The following is a 23,580-nucleotide window of genomic DNA, read 5'->3' on the forward strand; positions in this document are numbered from 1 at the left end:
TGTTTTGTTTTTACACAAAAGAGAGTGAAAAGAACTAAAAAAGTAGGCACAGCCCTGACTGGTGTGGCTCAGTGGGATGGGCGTTGTCTTACCGGTTCCATACGCAGTCAGGCCACACGCCAGGGCTGGGGGCCAAGTCCCTAGTCAGGGATGGGCGAGAGGCAACCAATCGATGTTTCTCTCCCTCTCTCTCCCCCACCCTTCCCCTCTCTCTAACAATAAGTAAGTAAAATCTTTTTTAAAAAGTTAAAAAAACTGCCACAAATTGAAAGAATATATGTGTGTGTATATACAGGGGTGGGAAAGTAGGTTAATAAATAACACAATAACAAATAAATGATAACGCAAGAATAAGTTGTTTCATGTACTCACAACTGTAAACCTACATATACATACAGCTCACTTGATTTGTTAAACAATTTTTGTTTTTTCCAGTTTTATTGAGATATAATTGACAGACATCAGTGTATAAGCTTAAGATACACAGCATGATGGTTTGATTTACATATATTGTGAAATGATTACCACAGTAGGTTTAGTTAACATCCATCATCTCATAGAGATACAATAAAAAGAAAAAATTCCCCTTGTGTTGAGAATTCTTAAGGCTTACTTTCTTAACAGCTTTCCTGTGTATCATACAGCAGTGTTAACTGTGGTTACTGCACTGTAAGTTATATCCCTAGTGCTTATTTACCGTGTAAGTTTGTGCCTCTTGACCACCTTCCTCCAATTTCCCCTCCCCAGACACCTCAAGAGGTGCCTTTGAAAAAATATTGGTTTAATTGGTGTTGGTTTTATCAGAGCACAGACATGATTTTATAATGACAGATTTCCTCCTTTTTATAAGTTTGCAAACTAGATCTTAATTGAAGGAATTCTGACCTAGTCAGAAATTTATAAATTTCTTAATTACATGAACTATTTAAGAGCATAATGATCTCTTTAAGAGCATATAAATTAAATTTTCCAAAATGTAATAGTTAGTGAGAAAGTGTCTGTTTCTCACTTATGAAGAAGGCAAAACATAGAATTTATCCAACCCACAGCCACGCTGCGTTTTCACAGAGAGATGGCAAGCACGTGAACTGTCCCGTGACTTAGGTGTTTGGGGGTCTGAAAGTTTGGGACAGCACTTGTGTGTGTGTGTCAGAGGACTGTGCTAGGTCTATACCACATGTCCATCATGCTCTTGGTAATATTCGTAGTTTTGTTGAAGATCCAAATTACTTTGAAGGCTACTCATTTATCTTCAAAATATCCGTAAGACTTGGTTATTCAGGGTAGCTGTCATAATCAGAAGTCATGTTGTAGGAAAAGGTTTTGTGAACATCTTATAAATAGCACTTTTGCCACTGGAACTTTCAAATGATAAATGAGATTTTAAACATTTAGTCAGTGGATAGGGAATAAATACAATCTTTTCTTTTCCCCTTTCAGGGGTAGACATAAAGCCTGAAGCGGAAGGTCTCACGGCATCAAGCAGTCCAAATGACGCACTTGAAAACCTCACTCAAGGGGAGATAATATATCCTGAGATTTGTATGCTGGAGTTAAACTTGCTCTCCACCAGTAAAGCCAAACTTGATGTGCTTGCCCACGTGTTTGAGAGTTTTTTGAAAATCATCCGGCAGAAAGAAAAGAATATATTTCTGCTCATGCAGCAGGTAAAAGATATATTTCATTGAATGAGATCAATATTTATCTCAGTCATGCCCCTGCTTACTCATCTCCTTCCTTATAACTCAGCTTGTCTGAAAATTATTTGAGATGATTACTCATCTTCCATAATACCTTAGGCATGTTTTGTAGCTGCAAGTGGTATTCTAAAAATCTTCTAATTCCATAGTTCTCTAAAGGAGCTTAAAAAATTAATGATGTCACTGACCAACTAATAATGACTCCTGGCATATTTCTGAGAGTGGGTAATATATTTTAAATTGCAATTTAATTTTAATGTATGGCCATTGTTTTGACAAATTAGAAGACAAAAGCAGTGTGAGAAATAAAATGAAAATTGTGTGTGATCCTACACATAGCCTTCTTTGCAGTCCTTTTAGACATGAAGATATGTATGTACAGTAGACTGTCAAATAATTTATTACATTACAGTGCTTCATGCTTTCATGAGGTAAGAAGTTTAATTTATTATGTTTTTGTTTTTTAATCTTCAGGGAACTGTGAAAAATCTTTTAGGAGGGTTCTTGAGTATTTTAACACAGGCTGATTCTGATTTTCAAGGTGCGTTGAAAATGTTAGTTTTACACAATACTTTTGAAGCAATTTCGTTGTGGTGTGAAATGAAGGGTGGACAATAAGGGTTCTCAGGGGCATCGTGCCCTATGGTTTCAAAAGTAGCTTCATATGCATCATCTCCGTTGTTCCTCAGACCCACCCAGTGCAGTGGACGTAGTACAGCTCCCTTGGTTTTACAGAGAAAAGCCTAGATTCCTAGGGGAGGGAGTTGTTTGCTGTCGGACACACAGAGGTGGCCTCTCGAGGACTGGGGCCAGGCATAAGCACTGTGCAGGGCCGCTGCTTCGTGGGAGTGCTGGGGTCCTTTTGTCTCCTCCGCACTTTCGCAGACATTCGAGAACTTCTAAATGGAACGATAGTATGATTTCACTGTATATAACATACAGAAACCTACATTGTAGTTGGAAAAACCTGCATTTCAGTTGGAGAATTAAGGTTAACGTACAGGAAATGTTAATTTGAGCTTGTCAGATGCTTCCTTGTGATGAATTCAAGCTAAGCATTTTTAGCAGATGGGCCAGAAGTGATGCGCCTTTCTCAGTGCGTAATATCCGGGGGTTTGTGCTCTCTCTGTCTGATTGATGATGTGGACTTGGGTCGCTTGGTTAAGGTGGTGTCTTGCCAGGTTTCTCCCTCATAAAGTCACTGTTTTCTCTTTAAAATAGTGAATATCTTGTGGGAGATAGCTTGAGAGGGTGTGAATACCCTTTCTTCCATCATACTTTAATCCACTAATTTTAGCATCCATGGACGGTTCTTGACTGAGTTGGTTAATACTGTGGTGTTTGCCAAATAATGACTTTTTCCAGCATTCCTCTGATGTTTATTATTTGGGATTGTACTCTGAGGAAAAGCTTCCCTTCTCCCCCATTTACTTATTTAGTGTATATTTTTATTTATTGCGCTAGGAACCCGGTAGACCCTTTTGATCTGAAGACATTTCCAGCAGTTTAGCTTTGAGAGATTCTATGTCATTATCTTTTTAAAAAAGATTTTATTTCTTTTTAGAGAGAGGAGAAGGGAAGGAGAAAGGGAAAAAAAACAGCATTGTGTGAGAGAAACATTGATTAGTTGCCTCTTGTATGTTCCCAACAAGGGACCAGCCTTCAACTTAGGCATGTGCCCTGACAGGGAATTGAACCGGCAACCTTTGGGTTGATGGGACGACATCCAATAGCCACACCAGCCCCTGAGCCGTGCCAGTCAGGACCTATTTCATTATCCTTTAATAACAGTGTTAATGAGATGCTCACCCATTCAAGCACACAGTTCAATGTTTCTCATTGCATTCACAGCCGTGCCATTGTCACAGTTCACATTGGAGTGTTGCATCACTCCAGAAGAACCCCACACCCTTGAGTAATCACTCCATGTTACCCCACAGCCCTCCCACACGCCCTCCCCTGCCCTTGGCAACCACCAATCTATTTCCCGTCATAGATGTGCCTATTCTGGATGTTTCATAAGCAACTCGGCCAGGCTGTACCATTACACTTAGAACGCTGATGCTCACATCCCACTATACGTCCCAGCTTTTGTGTGGCAATTCATTCCATTTCTTTAGAGAAGAGTTAGTAGGTTTGGGGCATAAAGGTAAAAGCTGAGCTGTCTGTGCTCCGTACTCAGCATCAAGGGGGAGAGTGGATGTTCCCAGACAGATCTTCCACCAATCCGTGTGCTGCAGCCCCATTCTTACTTCCTCTCCAGCTTTTAGACAGACAGGCTGGCTCTCCACTCCTCTGAGCCCCTCTGTGGTTCAGAGAGTCTAGGCTGCAGCTTTCTCTTCTGTCAGCTCTTCCATTTTCCTGAAATAGTTGTAAATCTATCATCTGATGTGCTCCCAGTGCCCGTTGCCTCCCCCACTTTTTTTTTTCTATTATGAGTTTCTTCCTTTTTTGTAATTCTGTACTTTTAGTTCGGTGAGTTTCCAGTAGTAGACAAAGGCAAATGCTGTGTGTGTGTGTGTGTGTGTGTGTGTGTTCCTTCCCCTATTTGGACTGGACCCTGTCAGTTTCGAACTGAAAAACAAAATTAAGCACATACGCTTTGCTTTTATCATTATTTCTTTCTTACTCTCAAACCTTTAATCATATTAATTGTGGGATAAAGTCTGTGCCATTTGACAGTCTTGTTGCAGGTTTCCTTCCAGATGAATCTGTTGGTTTATTGCTTCTACTAAATACATGGCTTCAGCACGGCTTCTGTCCTCAGGCTTCTCAGAGGGGTTATTTTTGTCATGTCTCAAGTTGAGATAACATTCAATTCGCAGGATTTTCCTAGGGAGGTGAGGAACAACTGAGATAATGCATGCAAACGTACTTTGAACACTGTAATGTGTGCTACAAATACTAGCTATTAAAAGTTCTCTGATTTTATGTACAACCAATTATATTTTATGCTAAACCCCACAGTGGAATAAAGACAATGTTCAAACTAATTCATAATATTTAAGTGTTTTTATAATCTTTAATATTTCTACTTTTATTTGTCATCTAATTGTCTATTTAGAAAGTAAAAATTATAACTTAAGCATTTTCAAGATAACAAGACTATGTTATGGTACTTAACAGTGTCAACTTAGTAAATACTGTATTAATGTATGCTTCTTTTAAAAAAATAATTTTAATTGAATTAATTGGGGTGACATTGGTTAATAAAATTACATAGGTTTCAGGTGTGCAGTTCTATGATATCATCATCTGCATATTGTAGTGTGTGTTGTCCACGCCAAGTCAAGTCTCCTTCCATCAGCATTTGCCCGCCTTTACCCTCTTCTACTTCCCCCCACTTCTTTCCCTCTTTGTTTTTAAAGATTTTATTTATTTTTAGCAAGAGGGAAAGGGAAGGAGAAAGAGAGGGAGAGAAACCATGTGAGAAACACCAGTCAGGGCCCCCTTTCCCTCTTGTAATCACTGTACTATTGTGTCTCTGAGGGTTTGTTTTTTTTCTTAATCCCTTCACCTTTTTATGCTTCTTTAAATATACCTTTACTTGACTTGGAGCTAATCAGTCATTAAGAAAACTGATTTTTGTTGTTTTTTGTCAGTTGGTTAGTTGGTTTGCATTTAATCATGTTGTTATTTCTTCAGCAAATTTTTGTAGTATTAGGTTGTTTGTAATCCATTTAAAATGTGACAGTAGTATTTGATGTTTTTCAGTGAAACTGCTTATTCTGCGTTTTTAATTAACTGTGTATTTGGCTTTCATTTTTCCCTTTATCTTTCTTTAATTTAGCATGCCAGAGAGTATTGGTGGATCTTTTGGTATCTTTGATGAGTTCAAGAACATGTTCAGAAGAGCTCACCCTTCTTTTGAGAGTATTTCTGGAGAAATCTCCTTGTACAGTAAATATGCTATAATTTAAATATTTTTCACTGACTTAATAGAGTATTTTTAAAGTACTTGAAAATCATTAAACTGTCTCCTTCGATGTGGTAATTATTATACAGTCAACTCCATGTTGTTATTTGTGAGTTCCCAGTTCTTTTATTATGTGCACATACTTTAACCATTTCTCTTCTGTTTTGGCTATTCAGACATTTCAGTGAGATCATGGTCTGTTTACTCCCAACCCACCCCAGTCTTTTTTGTGCTTGAGAAATGCTACATAATTTTAATTACCAAAGAGAAGTTAATTATGAGTAATTATAAAGAATTATCTTTTTTTAGAAAATTATTATTCAGTCTTTGATTATCTTCTATCACTTCTCCTTTCCATGGTGTGGCTTAGTGACTTTTAGACTTCTCTTTGCCCAAGGATCCATTTTTATAATGAAATAATGACTCAAAACATAAGCAGATAAAACAGAAAACCTTGGAGCTCCTTTCTTTGAAGCAAGATTGCTGTTCCTGAGCCCTGCACGTTCGACAGCCTGTGAGCCCCGAGGGAGCTCTGAGCTCTGTGGAACACAGGCTTAAAAACCACTCGTGTGGACAGTTGAGAAGTGACTGCATTTATGGAATGCTCTGAGTGCGTTTCTCATCATGATCAACATTAGATGTTATTTCGTGCATGAGTAGGGCATTATACCTAATTGTACTTAAGGTTAATCTTCTTTTACTGTCTCCTTTGTCTTTGCTTTTCCTCTTCTTTCTACGTAGTCTACATTTCAGTTTAACTGAAAACTTGCAATTATAAATAAAACCTAAAAACCTTATTTTAATTTACCAAGCACAGATGAGAAATTTTATTTGATTATGGAAAAGGCATGTGAAGTGAATTGGAAAACAATTGAGCACTCAGTTTTATAAAGCCAGTCATGCTATAAATATTCAGAAACCTGGAGCCTTGGTAAGGTCTCTGGTTCTGCCCCTCATTTAAAAAAATTTGAGAGAAGCAACTATAGCTACTTGGAAATAAACACCTGTCCTTGGTAGAAATGATTCCTAGTATAATTATTGTATTTAATTTCTAACACTTAGGGCCAACACATATCTTTAAGGGTTGTACCATAAAAGCATTTAAGTTTCAAACAAATTAACCAGAAGGGATTTTAAAATATGAAGTCTCTCATATTTTATCTCAACTCTACAAAAAGGCGAGAATATAATGACACGGTAGATTGGAGGTGTGTAAATAGGGATGCTGATGCGTGTGTGGGTATGTTTGTGTGTTCATTTGTAACCTGAATTTCAAGATTATTATGTACCTTGTAATGTGATTGCAAAATTTAGTTTTTCCTTTTTTCTAGGAAATTCTTCTTCTGGGTATTCTGAAGATTGTTGAGAGCGATATTGCTATGAGCCCTTTACAGTACCTGACCTTCCCTCTACCGCACACTCCGAACTCGAGCAACGGCGCTTCGTCACAAAAGGGCCCTGGGATTCTCAACAGCAAGGCCATGGGGTTGTGGAGAAGAGCACGTGTTTCGTGGAGCAAGAAGGAGGCGGAGAGTGACGCTTTCCCTCAGCAGCTGCTCTCCTCGTGGCACGTGGCCCCGGTGCACTTACCGCTGCTGGGGCAGAACTGCTGGCCGCACCTGTCAGAGGGCTTCAGCGTTTCCCTGTGGTTCAACGTGGAGTGCGTCCGCGAAGCTGAGGGCTCCACAGAGAAACGGAAGAAGGTCAGGAGAAGGAAGAAGTCATTCATTTCACAGGATGGCAGCTTTGATGGAGCAGGTATGAAGGCTGTGTGACCTGTCACGCTCAGCTTTTTTGTACCGCAGTTTTGGTTGACCAATAAGAATATAGTGAGTCCTAACTTACTCCTAACATGTTCTCCTTAATGTCTTGGTAATGGCAGGTTGCAACTTACCACGGCCAAAGCTGTCAGAGAGCCTTGAAAACCCCGTTTTCTTCTGTACTTCTGCCTGTGTGTGTGTGTGTGTGTGTGTGTCTATGTGCAGGTTGGGGGGCACACACCCCATATACAGCTGTTACTGAGGTCATCATCCCCATTTCCTGCCCTTTACCTGGTCCCAGTACTGGGGTAGGGTGGCTCCTGACCTTCACCCTGCTTCTGTCCTGCTGTTCGCCAGCCCCTACTGGCCAGCCCTCCTCCCACCCCCTCTTCCTCTCTTCACTCTGGCTTGTATTCTCCAGCTGTATCTTACCTCAGCGCAGCAAGACTAGGGCAGCAAGAACCTGTTTATCAAGAAGCAGCCGTTGGTGAAAAATCCTTAGGGTCCATGGAAGGGATGAGGGGACCAGAAGAGACAGACGTTTAGGGGCGATGCCTGTGTGGAGGCTCCCCCCACCCCACTGCAGCCTCTGGGCTGGGATGCCAAGCCTTCACCACTGTCTGGTTCCCGGGGTCTCTATACCCACCTGTCACTGCAACACTGTACACGGGGCAGGTTGCTTCCTCATATTTAAGTGGGGTGGCAGTCATAATGTGAACAGTCTCCTATAAAATGAATAAATATGCCCAATGATCTGAGACAAGTAGGTAATGGGAAAACCTTTTTTTTTTTTTTAAGATTTTATTTATTTATTTTTAGAGAGGGAAGGGAGGGAGAAACAGAGGGAGAGAAACATCAATGTGCGGTTGCTGGGGGCCATGGCCTGCAACCCAGGCATATGCCCTGACTGGGAATCGAACCTGTGACACTTTGATTCGCAGCCTGAGTTCAATCAACCGAGCTACGCTAGCCAGGGCTGGGAAAACTTTTTAAATTTTTATTATAAAGATATATTAGAACATGTTTTAGAAAAATGATTTTACATAAGCATTTTAAAAGAACATTTAAAAATGGTAATGTTAAAATGTTAAAGAGAGAAGAAAATATTACAGTGATAATACCTCCTTTGCTAGTAAACCAGCTATGTGCCGCTGAGCACCTGCATTCTGTCACCTCAAAATGGGGACAATGCTTACCTCATTAGATTGCTGTGAACATTAAATTGAGAAATATGTGTAGTAGTCCTACTCTACAAATCCTGGGTACACACTGGTTTTTGTTCTAGTCTTTGCACAAATTCAGATTTGATATGGAAACTATTTTTAATATCACACCAGATATGAGTCATTCATACATCTTGTGTTTTGAGCATTAGTCTTCAGAATAATCAATGAATTTAACTCTTTTTTAAGACCATTATCATTGCTGGGGGAGTGTTCTTAAAGATTGGTGGTGGCTACGCCTGTTGAAAAATGACAAGTATATATGGAATCCAGCAACTGGAGTGTTCATCCTCTTTAAAAGTCTGAGCCTTTGGACGTGCATTTTTCATTCTAGTATGTCTTAATTAACATAGTTTTACATAGAGTCACACGTCATGGTCATAGGTAGATGGATGGCTTCGGGATTCAGCTCGTCATACCATTCAGGCAGTGCTGGGTTGTAAGCGGTGAGAAAGAGAAGTCAGCATGAAAAAGCAGATGGCCCAAAGCGTATAGCTACTTTAGTTTGCCTTTGAGAAACTGTTTAGAGTTTCAGAAACACTTAGCCATTGCACTCAGAGATCACTCATCAGGGAATATATTCAAACACAAAATATTTCTAAAAGGAATTTTAATATGATCCATTATAAAAAATCATGCTGTCATAATGATTATAGGATGGTCTCAGGAGTGCAGGGCCTGTGACCATCGTGTGTGCCCCCCTGGGCTGAGGTCCCTGCTGTCAGAGTGGCCCGATCCAGTCGGTGACAGAACCGTGGCACAGATTATGGTAGTTCACTGCAGTGACATCACAGTGGGTCTGTTCCTTCCTCCAATTAGTCCCCAGCTATCATGCATTTTAAAACGTTTAATAACATTTAACACATTCAATTACGGTTTTCACTCCTGGTGCTTTTTGGAGTTAATTAACATCTAAACTTTGGAAATACTGTTGGTTGGAACAGGGCAGGTTGAGACATTCTGGGTAAATTACTACAAATGAACAACCATGCTTTGTATTCTTTCATATTCGCTTTTCACTCGGTTTTTATCAGCTGCTTTACTGATCATTCTGACATCTTTTATCCTAGAGAACAGCAGGCCAGAAGGTGCAGAGTGCACAAATCCTGGTGAAAGGCTCGTAGAGGAAGGCCGCATCCACATGGTTTCGCTGGGATCCAGAGCGCTGATGATCCAAGTGTGGGCCGATCCCCACACTGGCACGTTCACCTTCCGGTATTGATCACCCCTGAGCCCCACAAACAGATCATGTATTTAAATAGTTTATGTAAGAGACATAAGTGTGAAATCTGCTAATAGAGATCATTGCAGCAAAAAAACAATCTGACTTAAAAATGAAATGCATTCTAACAGTTATTAATACCACCTTTGTAGCAATATACTCTATCTGAAAATCTGAAATTAAATTCTGAACTAGATTATGTTAATTCTCAATCAGATTTGAGACCAAATACTTACTGAAGTCCTATCTAAGGGCGTATTCTGTCAGGATGCAATGAGCTTAAGATGTTGTTAATGTCAGATAGCTGTTTTCCACATGCAGATTATATATTTAATAGCCATTACCTAGTAAGCTTAAGATCTCCTTGCTATCTTGTCCTGCCTCCTCTCTTAACTAGTTTAGATACAAGTCTTTTACTTGTATTAGGTGAGTATGAATAGTATGAGACTATTTTTATAAAACTTAAAACTAAGTAAAAAATGTTATTTAGGGATATATGCTTTGTAAGGTTTATAAAGGTTACTAGTACAGTACATATATTACATCCTGATTCTCTTAGCAATTCTGTGAAGTAGGTCAGACCTCCAACACATCTTGGCATTTAGACATTTATACACAATATGTATTAATTTTCATATGAACCAAATACTGCATTGTAATTTCTAAAAGGGCAATGACTATAAATAGTAATGATAATTTTTTTGCAAATGGAATTCTGAATTTTTTTTGTCTAAGTTATTAACACTAGCAAATGAGCCTAATCTATTTTAGTTCATAAATCGAGGTAATAATACAACAAAATAACGAAAGCAGATATGGTGTGAAACAAAGACCTACTAACTTTTCAAGTTAGTCTAAAAATAGAACTGACTTGTAGTCTCACTGAACTACCCGCAGTTCCAGTTGCCATGCATGTGTTAAATGCTGAGATCTGAAATCCCATGTTTTCTCCTCTGCCTTTTCCCTCCTCATGTAGTGTGTGCATGGACTCAAACGATGATACGAAAGCTGTTCTACTAGCGCAAGCAGAATCACAGGAGAATGTTTTCCTGCCAAGCAAGTGGCAACATTTAGTACTCACCTACTTACAGCAGCCCCAGGGGAAAAAGAATATTCATGGGGAAATCTCCATATGGGTCTCTGGACAGAGGTATGCAGCATTTTTAATAAGCACTTATTAACCTCAGTTACAAGTCTAAGGGTAGTCTGTTATAGCTTCTAAAACACATTGCAAGCAACTATAGATAAAATTTACTACATTTTAACATAGGGAACTAGGTCAGAGTTAGATATTTTCCTAATTGAATAGAAGTTTATCACTTCTATTCAAAATTAATTTCCCATAGAAGTAACTATTGAAAATTAATATTTGGGTTTGGGGGAGCAATGCAGAAATCTGGACATCTAGACATTTTTGTGGGATATCTATTAGATCAGGGACTGTAATTTGGTCCTTCAACCCACATATTATAAAATTAAACCAGAAGGATTATTTACATTAAGTGACTAATAAGGCATAATACTTAAGTTAAAATCAGGGATTGAAAAGAATTAGAATGACTAGAGAAAAAGATAAGCCATGTATCAGTTGCTAGATTAAGACAGTGCCCTGGAAACATACTGGGTGACAGATTCAGGTGCAATAAGTACTACAGGAGTTTTACCGGCCAGGAGAATTATGGGTCAAGTTAATAAGAAACATTTTCTGGAATATCTTAATGTAAAATGCAACCCTGAGAAAGTTACAAGGTGTCTAGGATTTATAAGAGTTGGGAAGTGTTTTATTGAATGGAATACCATGAAATGGGGATACAGTATTGGAAACTAGTGTGGCCAGAGAAAGGGTCGTGCCTGCTGGAAGGAAGAGCCCAAGTTGGATAATGCAAAGGAAAAGTGAGTGGGCGTGACGAAGCCACCTGACTGCCATGATGGGGAGTCTGGGTTTAATGGGATGGAACGTGAAACACTGCATACTTGCTGTGTTGCAGAACTTTTGCTAGGTACTTCTTACCCGCTATCTCACAATTCTCTCAAAAATCTGTCCAAGTAGATTGGACCACAGAAATAAATAATATACCCTGAGCACAAATTAACCTCTTTTCATTCATTCATTTGTTCATCCAGCATGTGTTTATTGAGGAATTACTGTGACTATGAGTGTGCCAAGCACCTGCTCATTTAGACTGGGGGCAGTGCTAAACAGGACAGCCACGCCCCGTTCCTGCTTGACCTCACAGTCTAATGGAAGCAGACAACAAGCACACAATTAAAGGAATACATACAAATTGTGCCGAACACCACGAAGGAAACAACCAGGTCCTGAGACAGAAAATATCAGGTCTGCTACTTCAGAGAGGTGGATCAGGGAAGCCTCCCCAGGAACAAATTATTCAAGCTGACAGTGGAGGAGGAGACAGAGGTGCCATGAGCAGGAGAGAGGCTGAGTGTCCAGGCAGGATGGAGACTCGAGGGCAGGCTGCAGCCCCAGAGGGAGGCAACAGAAAGGGCTTGTGATGCTGTAGCGTGGCCAGACCCTGCATCAGCCCCTGGAAGGAACAGGCTTTGGAAACAAAATCAAGGGCTTCATTTTTGTTTATTCTTTATATATGAAAACACATAATTGAAGCTTTGTTTCCATATTCCTAATAAATTATTTTCTGAGAAGTTCTCAGTCTTCACAGCTGCCTAAGCCAGAATGGCTGCTGCAGCCAACCAGTAAGTCGTTTTCAGAACCTCCATGTAGCTGGGTTAGAGCTGGGCATGCGGCTGTGAGTAGGGCGCTGCTTTTCTTCCTCCTCATTTCTTGAACTCTCAACTTGTGCCTGGAGACCTTCTTTAGTGTTCACACCAGCACTGTGAAGTAGGTACATTGTTATCTCTATTTTACATGGGAGGCACCCTCGACCCAGAGCAGGGAAAGTCTCTGACCCAAAGTTGTGGCACCAACAAGGGTGCAGCTGAGAGCTGAACCTAGACCCGAACCCTAGACAGCACCCACGTGTTGGAACCCAGGTTTGATGGCCTGACAGGCCTTTTACTGACTCAGGCTGGCTGACAGGTAATGTTCAGAGTGAGAGTTAGATGTCCGTTGTGGGCATTTCTGAGGTTAGTGAGCGTTGTCACTTGATTCACATTACCGCTATTTTTTACCCACCCATGTATTTCTACATTACTTTGAAGGAACTTTTTGCCATTTGATACAAGTTAATGATTGCCTCTGTTAATAGAGCAATGAGCAAATGACCAAGGACAAATATTTTATTCCATTGATTGAAATTTGGCACTTCATCACTTTCAGAACTAATAATTTCTACAGATAATACATTTAAGAGGTCATTTTAGTAATACATAATGACACTGAAAAACAACTTGATATTTTTCTTTTAATTTTTATTTGGTGAGCTTCACACAGATTGTGTAGGAATATATGCTACATAGCAGATACTTAAATTTGTCCAGTTCATCTTGCATTGCTCGTGTAATAAGGTTTCTTTACCGTTTAAAACTGTATCATCATACCACCACTAGGTGTCAGTAGTGTTTCAGTCACAGCCATCTATTGGGTTCAAGAAAGATGTTTGTAAGGGAAGTCATCTCTAATGTGGGTCATTTAAACCTCCATTTAAAAAGGTAGATATCTTACATATTTTCTTCATTAAAATATTTCTGTAACTTCTGGCCAAGATGGAGGTGTATGTAGGTACACTTTGTCTCCTCACACAGCCAAAAGAAGCACAACAATAAATTTAAAAAAACACATACCAGAACTGCCAGACAGTTGAGCTGCAGGGAAGTCTGACAACCAAGGAGTTAAAGAAGAAACATTCATCCAGACTGGTGGTTGGGGTGGAGACAGGCAGCCAGGGTGGAGAGGACAAGGACCAGGCAGCGGCTGGAGGACTGGGGCAGGCAAGGCAGCAACTGGCAGAGTGGGCAAGGTGGCAGCTGGCGAACCAGGCGAGGTGGTGGCTGGCAAACTGGGTGGTCCCACGTTCATGAGCAGATAAACCAGGAGCAACAACTGGGGAGTGAGACAGACCTCGTAACCCAGGGCTCCAGTGAGGGGAAATAAAGCCTCAAACCTCTGACTGAAAAAACCTGTGGGGGTTGAGGCAGCAGTGGGAGAGACTCCCAACCTCACAGTAGAGTTCATTGGAGAGATCTACAGGGTTCTAGAACGTACGCAAAACCACCCACCTGGGAATCAGCACCAGAAGGGCCCAATTTGTTTGTGGGAAGCGGGGGAAGTGACTGAAATCTGGCTGAAAGCAGAGCAAGTGGCATTGTTCCCTCTCTGACCCCTCTCCCTTAAACAGTGCCATGGCGCAGCTGGGTTGCCCCACCCTGGCAAATACCTAAGGCTCCGCCCCCTAACAGGTGCATGGAAACAAAAAAGTATGGCCCAAATGAAAGAACAGATCAAAGCTCCAGAAAAAATACAACTAAGCAATGAAGAGCTAGCCAACCTATCAGATGCAGAGTTCAAAACATTGGTAATGAGAATGCTCACAGAAGTGGTTGTGTATGGTCACAAAATAGAGGAAAAAGTGAAGGCTATGTAAAGTGAAATAAAATGTACAGGGAACCAACAGTGACAGGAGGGAAACTAGGACTTAAATCAACAGTTAGGAGCACAAGGAAGAAATAAACATTCAATCAGAACAGAATGAAGAAACAATTCAAAAAAATGAGAACAGGCTTAGGAACCTCTGGGACAACTTTAAATGTTTCAACATCCTAATCATAGGGGTGCCAGAAGAAGAGGAAGACCAAGAAATTGAAAACTTACCTGAAAAAATAATGGAGAACTTCCTCAATCTGGCAAAGGAAATAGACTTCTAGGGAGTCCAGGAAGCTCAGAGAGTCCCAAAGAAGTTGGACCCAAGGAAGCACACACCAAGGCACATCATCATTACATTAGCCAAGATTAAAGATAAAGAGAGGATCTTAAAAGCAGCAAGAGAAAGGGGGACAGTTACCTACAAAGGAGTTCCCATAAGACTCTCAGCTGATTTCTCAAAAGAAACTTTGCAGGCAAGAAGGGGCTGGAAAGAAGTATTTGAAGTCCTGAAAGGCTTACATCCAAGATAACTCTATCCAGCAAAGCTATCATTTAGAATGGGAGGGCAGATAAAGTGCTTCCTAGGTAAGGTCAAGTTAAAGAAGTTCATTATCACTAAGCCCTTATTATTATATGAAATGTCAAAGCTCAATTTAAAAAGGAGACATGTTGGTAAAATTAGGGGGAGGTGGTTGGGTTTTGTCTGTAAACCAGGAAGGTGCACATGCAGAAGTCAAATGGCAAAGAAAACTGCAGAAAAACTTCCCGTGGCCCCATGTTGCATCCTCGGCATCTCTGTTCTGCTCCCCAGCTTCCAGGGCTGGGCACAGCCAGCACCTCAGACCAAGACCACAGAACCAGTTCTCCTCTTACCAACTGTTTGACAGTAAACTGAGACAATTGTCCAAGAATTCCTCATTGTTAAACACTCATGCTTTAAAAATACTTAGTGCTTAGTCCTCACTGACATAATTGACTTAACTCTGTTTATAATGTAGGAAACCTGATGTTACTTTGGATTTTACACTTCCAAGAAAAACAAGTTTGTCATCTGAAAACAATAAAACATTCTGCATGATTGGCCATTGTTTATCATCCCAAGAAGAGTTTTTGCAGTTGGCTGGAAAGTGGGACCTGGGAAATTTACTCCTCTTCAATGGTATATTTTTTTGCTTAAACTAAGTAAATTATCCTGGATAAAATATTAATCCCTATTTCTTTACTTGTACTTAATAAGTACCGTGTTTCCTAGATTGCAAGATGACTTTTTAAGTATTTGAACATTTTTATAATCTAGATGTGTCTTATAATTGATATATACACTTAATGCTGCGGTACACTTCCTACCCTCACTTCCCCAAAGAGAAGCTTATATTAAATCAGTTTTATTTTGTAATCCTGAAAAAGGCAGTATCATGACAGCTAAACTCAGAATCGTCGTCTCTTATTTGTAATTTCAGTGTAATCTAAAAAATACCAAAATTTAGGAAAAGGGAAATAATATTTAAAAAATATATATCACTAAACCTGTCAGTAGCATTCAGACAGTATTTATTAAACAGATGTGTAGGTGGAAGGAATACAGATACCAAGTCACATTTCATTTCAAAAAAGAATTTACTGAGGTCTACTTTCTATTTATTGAAAAATAAAGCAAAACAAAAAAACCCTGTTTTCTAGTTTAAGGAGCAAATAGAAACTCTATGATTTTATTTTATCAGAAGCTATGTAAGAAGCTATATGAATTCATCTTCCATCAAATTGGAAATTGGTGCTTTAATCAATTTTGTAAGATATAGTGAACAACTAAAAGAATCTGGCATAAAAGTATTCTTGGTTTCTTGCTTTTCGTCAGAAAATCTGGTTGGAATTGTTTCAATAAGTAACTGTATTTTTCTGCTGCTCAGGAGCTAAGATCGGTTCACCAGAGGCCTTTTATCTGTATGCTTGTGGACCCAACCACACCTCTATAATGCCATGTAAATATGGCAAGCCTGTGAATGACTACTCCAAATACATTAATAAGGAAATTCTGCAGTGTGAACAAATCCGGGAACTTTTTATGACCAGCAAAGATGTGGACGTTGGTCTCTTAATTGTAAGTTTTCATTTATGTTTAACTTTATATGTATGCTTAACATACATATATATATGTTTCTTGAATATGTAATTAGCTATGAATTAGATTTCCACTGTTTCTTTTGTTGTTGTTGTTTCTTAATGTTTTCTCTCCTCAGAATATGTTTTTTTCTGGAAAAAAATACTTTGACTTCAGAATTTGTTTTCAGGTTTCAAATTTTCATCCCCTTTTCCTTGGAAATGTATTTGTTTACTAAGTATCAGTTTAGTTTATACCTGTCAATCATTCAAGAAAAGTGTTTATGATATAGTGAAATATCACATGTTAGCCTAAAACTATTGCTTATTGTATTATCTTTCCATGCTTAATAACAAATGCTAGGTTTTATATTAGTTTTAATTACATATATTCAGATTTTAGAATATTTATTCTTTTTTAAACATTTTCTTTGATTTGTTTATTTATTTTTAGAGAGAGGGGAAGGGAGGGAGAAAGAGGGGGAGAGAAACATCAATGTGTGGTTGCCTCTCACATGACCCCCACCAGGGACCTGGCGTGCAACCCAGGAATATGCCCTACCTGGGGATCGAACTGGCGACCCTTTGGTTCGCAGTCTGCGCTCAATTCACTGAGCCACACAAGCCAGGGCTACAGTATTTATTCTTTAATGTCAGTGATAACCGAGGGAATAATATCTGTGTTTCAGGAAAGCCTTTCCATTGTTTACACGACATGCTGTCCTGCTCAGTACACCATCTATGAGCCAGTTATTAGACTCAAAGGCCAAGTGAAAGCCCAGCTCTCTCAAAGACCCTTCAGCTCAAAAGACGTTCAGAGCATCTCATTGGAACTTCATCATCTAAGGAATCTCCGACCCACTGAATGTAAAACTCTCCAAGGCATTCTGCACGAGATTGGGGGAACTGCGATATTTGTTTTTCTCTTTGCTAGGGTAAGATGATAGTTCTATCTACAGAGAAATTTTTAATTGCTGATAAATTTTAGGATTTCTTTTTATTACAAAAAAGCTATATATCAACTGTATTAAACTTGTAAGATGAAAAAAATCACATTATTTAAGGTGTCATCAAGCTTTCTGACACAGATGGTTTCTTTTGATTCATGAAGATTTTAAGTTTTCTTTCAGCCCAAAATGTAGTTAGGACAATTAAATGTTAAATTATAAGATTAAAATGGTCTATGAGGAAAAAAATGCATGCTGCAATGACAATATAGAAGAAATGTATTCTTTAAAATAAGGTTTGCAAAACTTGTTTTTCCCTTGAAGTTTCCAGTTGTATGGGGCAAAAACAAGGGTCAACAAGTAAGTACAAAAAATCATTGAATTTATTTGGGTTTGAAGTTGCTTTTTTTTTCTTAAAGAGAAGGAGAAATTTAAAAAGTTGGACTCATGCTGTGAGTACTGTGTTAGGATAAATTGTTTAATTACCTGTTCCACTGAGTCACCTGAGGGCAGGGAGAGCACCTTTCCTGGCATGGTTGGACAGTCAGTCAGCGTCCAGTGGCTGTTTTAGGGTTGGGGGCAGGGACACAGATGTGCTCGCTTTGGGGTGACCCACCTCGACGTCCTGGGCATGTGTATCCCTGTTTAGCTAGAGCAGCCCTGAGCAACTCCCATGTTCACCATCTCATCCCTAATTATAACTTCTGCAACATCATCAAATTTTCAGTCTGCCTGCCTGGCTTTCTCTCTTTAATGGAGCCATTTTTTATTAACTTTGTAATAAGAGACTTGTCAGTGTTTGTTGCTATTGATACTGTTCTAATAAATACTTTGTTAGTATTTGGCTCACCACACCCTCAGCTGTCTTTTTCCCCCCTCCCCTGCCTTCTTCAAACTTTTTTTTTGCATTAAATATCTAGTTGAAGATTCCCTAGAAGGTATTTTAAAAGTAAAAGCTCTTTATTTAACGCCTCATCATTTTGTGATCTACTTTTATAGCTTGTCTAATTTCAAAATGTACATCCTTAGTTTTTCCTCTCTCATCAAGTTACTGAATATAAATTTGTTATGATCACTGCTACTCAGTGACTGGATCCTTAGAGAAAGTGGTTAACTTCTATCTCACATATATGTAAGATTTTTAAAGTATGTTTTTACATTCACAACTTAGAAACCCTGTTCAGTATCTTTCCTCCTCCCCTACAAAAATGAAAGTCACTCTCCTTAAAATCCTTACTCCATAGCCCAGCTTTGGAGCCTAATCTCCACCATTCGGTCAGATCGGCAACCTGTGAGCTTCTAGTTTTAGATCTTTGCCCTTCCTTTTGACTGTCCTCCGGCCCTAGCCACCCACCACCCAGCTCTGCTCCGAGGACTCGGCTCTTCCCAGCCGTCTTCTCCTGCTCGTGCTTCCCTGACCCAGGCGGAGTGGATGCAGCAGTTTCTGTGCCCTCAAGGCATTGACAGGGTCTCATTCTTCTTTGCCTTTCATCACAGGAGGGTGTGTGTTTAGTAGCTGTGACAACACGTTGGCCGAATGGACAGACAAGGCCTAGTGGATGGCTGTTGTGAACATCTTGTTTCACTGGACCGTGTGCCCCCTGGGGCGGGTGTCGTACCTTTTACTCCTTTTTATCCCCACAGCAGGGACCAGAACCTGTCTGTTGCTTGACCCATCAGCCGAAATGTCAGGCATTCCACTGACATTTCAGATCATTAATAAAATGATACTGACTTCTAAGGTTGTTAATATTATTTTAGTTCATTTATAGTATATTTTAGAGGCTAAAGAGCATGGAATTCATGTCAGTTTTTATATTCTTAAATAATTACAAAATTTGAGCAATAAAAAGTAAACTTGCAAATGAAACTGCTGGATTGATTATATAATGGTAGATAATCGCATGTTAAATTTTTACTCTCAACAAACCAGAAAAAAAAAAGTCCTTTCTTTTTTAGGTTGTGGAACTCAGTAGCTGTGAAGAAACACAAGCATTGGCCCTGAGAGTCGTACTCTCATTAATTAAATACAACCAACAGAGAGTACACGAACTAGAAAATTGTAATGGGCTTTCCATGATTCATGAGGTGTTGATCAAACAGAAATGCACCGTGGGCTTTCACATTCTGCAGGTACGTCCCTACAAAGCTTACTCTCACAGCTCCGTGTGCAGTGGTACCTCTCCCCTCCAGTTACAGCCTTCCTGTCGCGGAGCCTGTGTCCCGTACTCCTGAAGAATGAAGGGATCGCAACCGTGTACATTTACCCAAACTGAGGGGCTCTTCCGTTTTTATCATTTAAATAATTACATTTTTATTTTACTTAAAACACTTTAGAGGAGTAAGAGAAAAAAAACAAGGGCGTAGAATTTTAGGTCTGTGTTTGCCCAGAGACCTGTCCTCTGCTGGCCCCTCATCCTCTGGATGATGGAATTGAGACCCTCAGAGAGGCTGTTGTCACTTCAGCTTCAGTCTCCGGACACCTGGTGCTAGGCATTCCTACGAGGTCTCGCTGCTGTACAGCCAGTGTTTGAAAGCCGTCTGAGCTCTTTTTACGATCCAGCTGTCATCAGATATTTAATGTGTTTCTAGCCAAAAGCAGTTAGTAACATGGCAAGACTATTTCTCTAGGGGCATCCAGTGCTAAAGCAAAAGATGTCGTCATTGCCTGTGCCCCGTCCCCAACCCCTCACACGGTTGAGATGGAAACACTTGCTGTGTGAATCCTTACCACTTCCTGGGGAAGGTTCTGTAGGTCCTAATAGACTTACTGCGTTTAAAAAGTAAAAACAGAACCTGGCTTATTTTACCTCATGTTTGAAACTGAGTAATCATGTACAAATAGTTAGAAGGTTGTGGTTTTCTAATTATTTGAATTGTTTTGCACAACAAATTAAAGATGCTTTGTGAAATTTTGAATTATTCACCAGCTTTCCTTTGAATTTAATGTTATGTTTGCTAAGATTGAAAGCTTAATGTTTCTGCTGATTTTGGGATTAATCGATTGTTAATGCAGCCTGTGATGATGTTAATTTTCCATAGACCCTCCTCGAAGGTTGCTGTGGTGAAGATATTCTTCATATCAGCGAGAACGGAGAGTTTAAATTAGATACGGACTCTAAAGCTATAATCCAAGATGTTAAGCTGCTCGAGGAGCTATTGCTTGACTGGAAGATATGGAATAAAGCAGAGGCACGTACTCTTTTTTTATGGTAAAACACGTGACATAAGTTCACGCTCTAACACTCTTTAAGTGTTCGGTACAGTGCTGACTGTACCCACGTCATTGCGCATCTAGAACCTCTCGTGTTGCCCGACTGCGCCCGCGCCCACTGAGCAGTAGCTCCCTGTTCTCCCTTTGCCAGTCCCAGCAGCCCACCTTCTGCTCTCCGTTTCTGTGAGTTTGATTACTTTAGGTGCTTCGTTTCAGAGGACTCGTTCAGTATTTGTCTTTTTGTGACTGGCTTGTCTCACTTAGCATTGTGTCCTCAAGGTTTATCTATGTTGTAGCGTATGACAAAATTTTTCTTTTTTAAGACTGAAAAATGTTCCATTATATGTATGAACCACATTATCTTTATCCATTCATCTGTTGATGGACATTTGGGTTGCTTCCATATTTTGGCTATTGTGAATAATGTTGCAGTGAACACGGGTGTGCAAATATCTCTTCAAGATCCCATTTTCAGTTCTTTTGAATATGCAGCCCCAGAAGTAGGATTGCTGAATCATGTAGTGGTTCTGTTTTTAATTTGTAGAGGAACCTCTGTACTATTTTCTGTACAGCTGCACCATTTCACCACCCCACCAACAGTTTACAAGGGTTCAGATTTATCTACATCCTCACTAACAGTTGTTATTTTCTGCTTTGGTTTTCTTTTTCTTTTTTTTTCCTTTTTTGATAGTGGCCATTCTTTTGGGTTTGACATCTTACTGTGGTTTTAATTTGCATTTCCCTAAGGATTAGTGATGATTAACATCTTTTCATGTACATGTTGACCACTTATGTATCTTCTTTGTAAAGATGTGCAAGTTCTTTGGCCTTTTTTAAAATTGGATTATTTGATTTTTTGGTTATTGGGTTTTAGGAGTTCTTCATATATTTTGGATATTAATCCCTTATCTGATATATGGTTCTCAAGTATTTGCTGCTATTCTGATTGTTGCCTTTGCTGCACAGAGAGCCATGCACTTTTAAATATTTGTCTAATCCTTCTTCTGGGCAACAGAACAAATTATTGCTTCTTATGAATTATAATATTAATTGTAAATGGGAATGTGGATATTATTTGCCATGCAAGTTTTTTGGGCAGCCGTAATTAATGCAGAATTGGAAGCAGAATGCAGGCTGGAGAACAAGGGCACATCTGAGTCAGCTGGAGACTGCATTTACCATGAACTCAGAACGGGATCCTGCTAAGAGACCAGGAATCAGGCCAGGAGAAGGAGATGGATGCAGGTGTGAGTGGGGGAGCCAGGTTGCCCAGGAGGCATACAGCTGTATGAGGGCATGTAGGGCAGGGCTGTGAAGTCTTGGCTTCATCACAGACATGAGCTGAGCAGTGAGGTTTGATCAGCTCTGGGCACAGCATCCCAGCAACGGGATGGACGGCCTGGCCTTCATGAAGACCCAGCCAGGGAATGAATACAGGGCTGTTTCCTTTCCGCCCAGGTTTTAAACAATCTTCTCAGTGTAGGCTCATACAGACTGCTTAGTTCTAGTGTAGAATATAGATTGTCTGGAGTTAATTTTAGACTATAAAAACATCATCAAACATAATTAAGTAAAGGCCAGTTTAAAGTGTTACCTTTAGAATTTTCAAAGAAATGGTTTTCCCCAAATTTGGCAATAGTAAAAAAAAAAATGTACTCATTATCAATGAGTTGTGAAGCTGAAAGAAAGTTTGCTAATCTATCATCAATAAAAATAAACTTTGATCAACTATGTTAGAGGAAAGATAGAATTATTTTCCTGTCCTTTCTATAGAAAATTCTGTTACAAATGTGCTGTTACATGAAGAGGCAATCAAAGAACATGCAGCCACAAGACACAGGGGAAAGAATTGGAGAGGTGTGTCAGGCAGCTACCTACACCATTGCTCTTTTGGATCTTATTTGTCACTTTTTAAAACTTTGTAATTTGTTGTGATTTTCATCTGAATAAATGCTTTCATAATAAAATGCTGTATATATATGTATATACATATATACACATATACACATATGAAAGTGTAATGTTGCAAGAAGAGAAAGCAAATGAATATAATTACAGCACAGTAAACAAACTGGGTCAAAGGCAATGTAAGTATAAACATACAGTGAGGAATGAGCTCAGTTGTAGATTGGAAGACCAAACCTAATAAATTTGGACAGTCATTTTAGTATTTTAAAGAAGGATGCTGATTTGGGGTGGTTTGATTAAAAAGTAAAATATTTTTATTGAATTTAAAAGTTATACACATACTTCTGTGAGTCTTAAATAAGGTTTCTTTCCTCATTTTAATTGAGTTTGTTTTATTTTTTCTTCTTGTTGTGGGTGTTTGTTGACTTTAGCACTATTTTATTTGGTGCTGTTTTCAAACCCAAATCAAGTTTTCTTACTTGGGTTGCCTTGTGTTCCAGTTTTTATGCCACTTTTTTAGGGCATCTTGGCCTCATCTTATGAAGAGAGAGGCTGTAGTTAGAATAGTAGAACAGTGTGATTAAGCTGTCAATTCCATGGCTTTTCATTGTCCATTATGACTAGGTAATGGCAGCGAAGAATTCTGTTATTTGGGCTTAGAAATAAATTAATCCAAAAATGCATAATTTTCACAATGTCAGTGTTTTTTATTCCATTTAGTACAAATTCTAAAGTCACTTGATTAAATGCTACAAACACAAATCAACATTTAAGTTTATACATTGTTAATAATGCTTTTTGAAAATAAATTGTCAACAATTATATTGAAAAGGTGTGTTTCTCTATATTGAATAAATTTCAAGATAATTCACTTTTCGAAAATACTATCCATCATCTAATACCACAGGAAGGTTAATGTACTAAAGCACCTAGTGCCATGTTGCATTTAATATGAATGTTTAGAAATGACATTTTGACAAAGGGAAAAAAAGTAGCCTGGGAATAAAGACTTGCTTTTTGTGCAGATTTAAT

The 23,580-nt window shown here is 39.2% G+C and overlaps 1 protein-coding gene across 4 annotated transcripts in view; it reads left to right on the plus strand.

The window, feature by feature from the left end:
- The window catches only part of LYST (lysosomal trafficking regulator), a 149,642-nt gene that overhangs the window by 45,226 nt on the left and 80,836 nt on the right, over positions 1–23,580 (plus strand). For all 4 annotated transcript variants that reach the window (XM_036016055.1, XM_036016056.1, XM_036016057.1 and 1 more), the window contains 11 exons: positions 1,441–1,667; positions 2,175–2,241; positions 5,491–5,600; positions 6,948–7,374; positions 9,670–9,814; positions 10,798–10,971; positions 15,381–15,541; positions 16,290–16,480; positions 17,169–17,414; positions 19,386–19,559; positions 20,469–20,618. In XM_036016055.1, the coding sequence (XP_035871948.1) occupies positions 1,441–1,667; positions 2,175–2,241; positions 5,491–5,600; positions 6,948–7,374; positions 9,670–9,814; positions 10,798–10,971; positions 15,381–15,541; positions 16,290–16,480; positions 17,169–17,414; positions 19,386–19,559; positions 20,469–20,618 (2,072 nt within the window). The remainder of the gene's footprint in view (positions 1–1,440; positions 1,668–2,174; positions 2,242–5,490; positions 5,601–6,947; positions 7,375–9,669; positions 9,815–10,797; positions 10,972–15,380; positions 15,542–16,289; positions 16,481–17,168; positions 17,415–19,385; positions 19,560–20,468; positions 20,619–23,580) is intronic.

Source organism: Phyllostomus discolor, chromosome 15 (assembly GCF_004126475.2).
Source record: "Phyllostomus discolor isolate MPI-MPIP mPhyDis1 chromosome 15, mPhyDis1.pri.v3, whole genome shotgun sequence".
NCBI lineage: Eukaryota > Metazoa > Chordata > Mammalia > Chiroptera > Phyllostomidae > Phyllostomus > Phyllostomus discolor.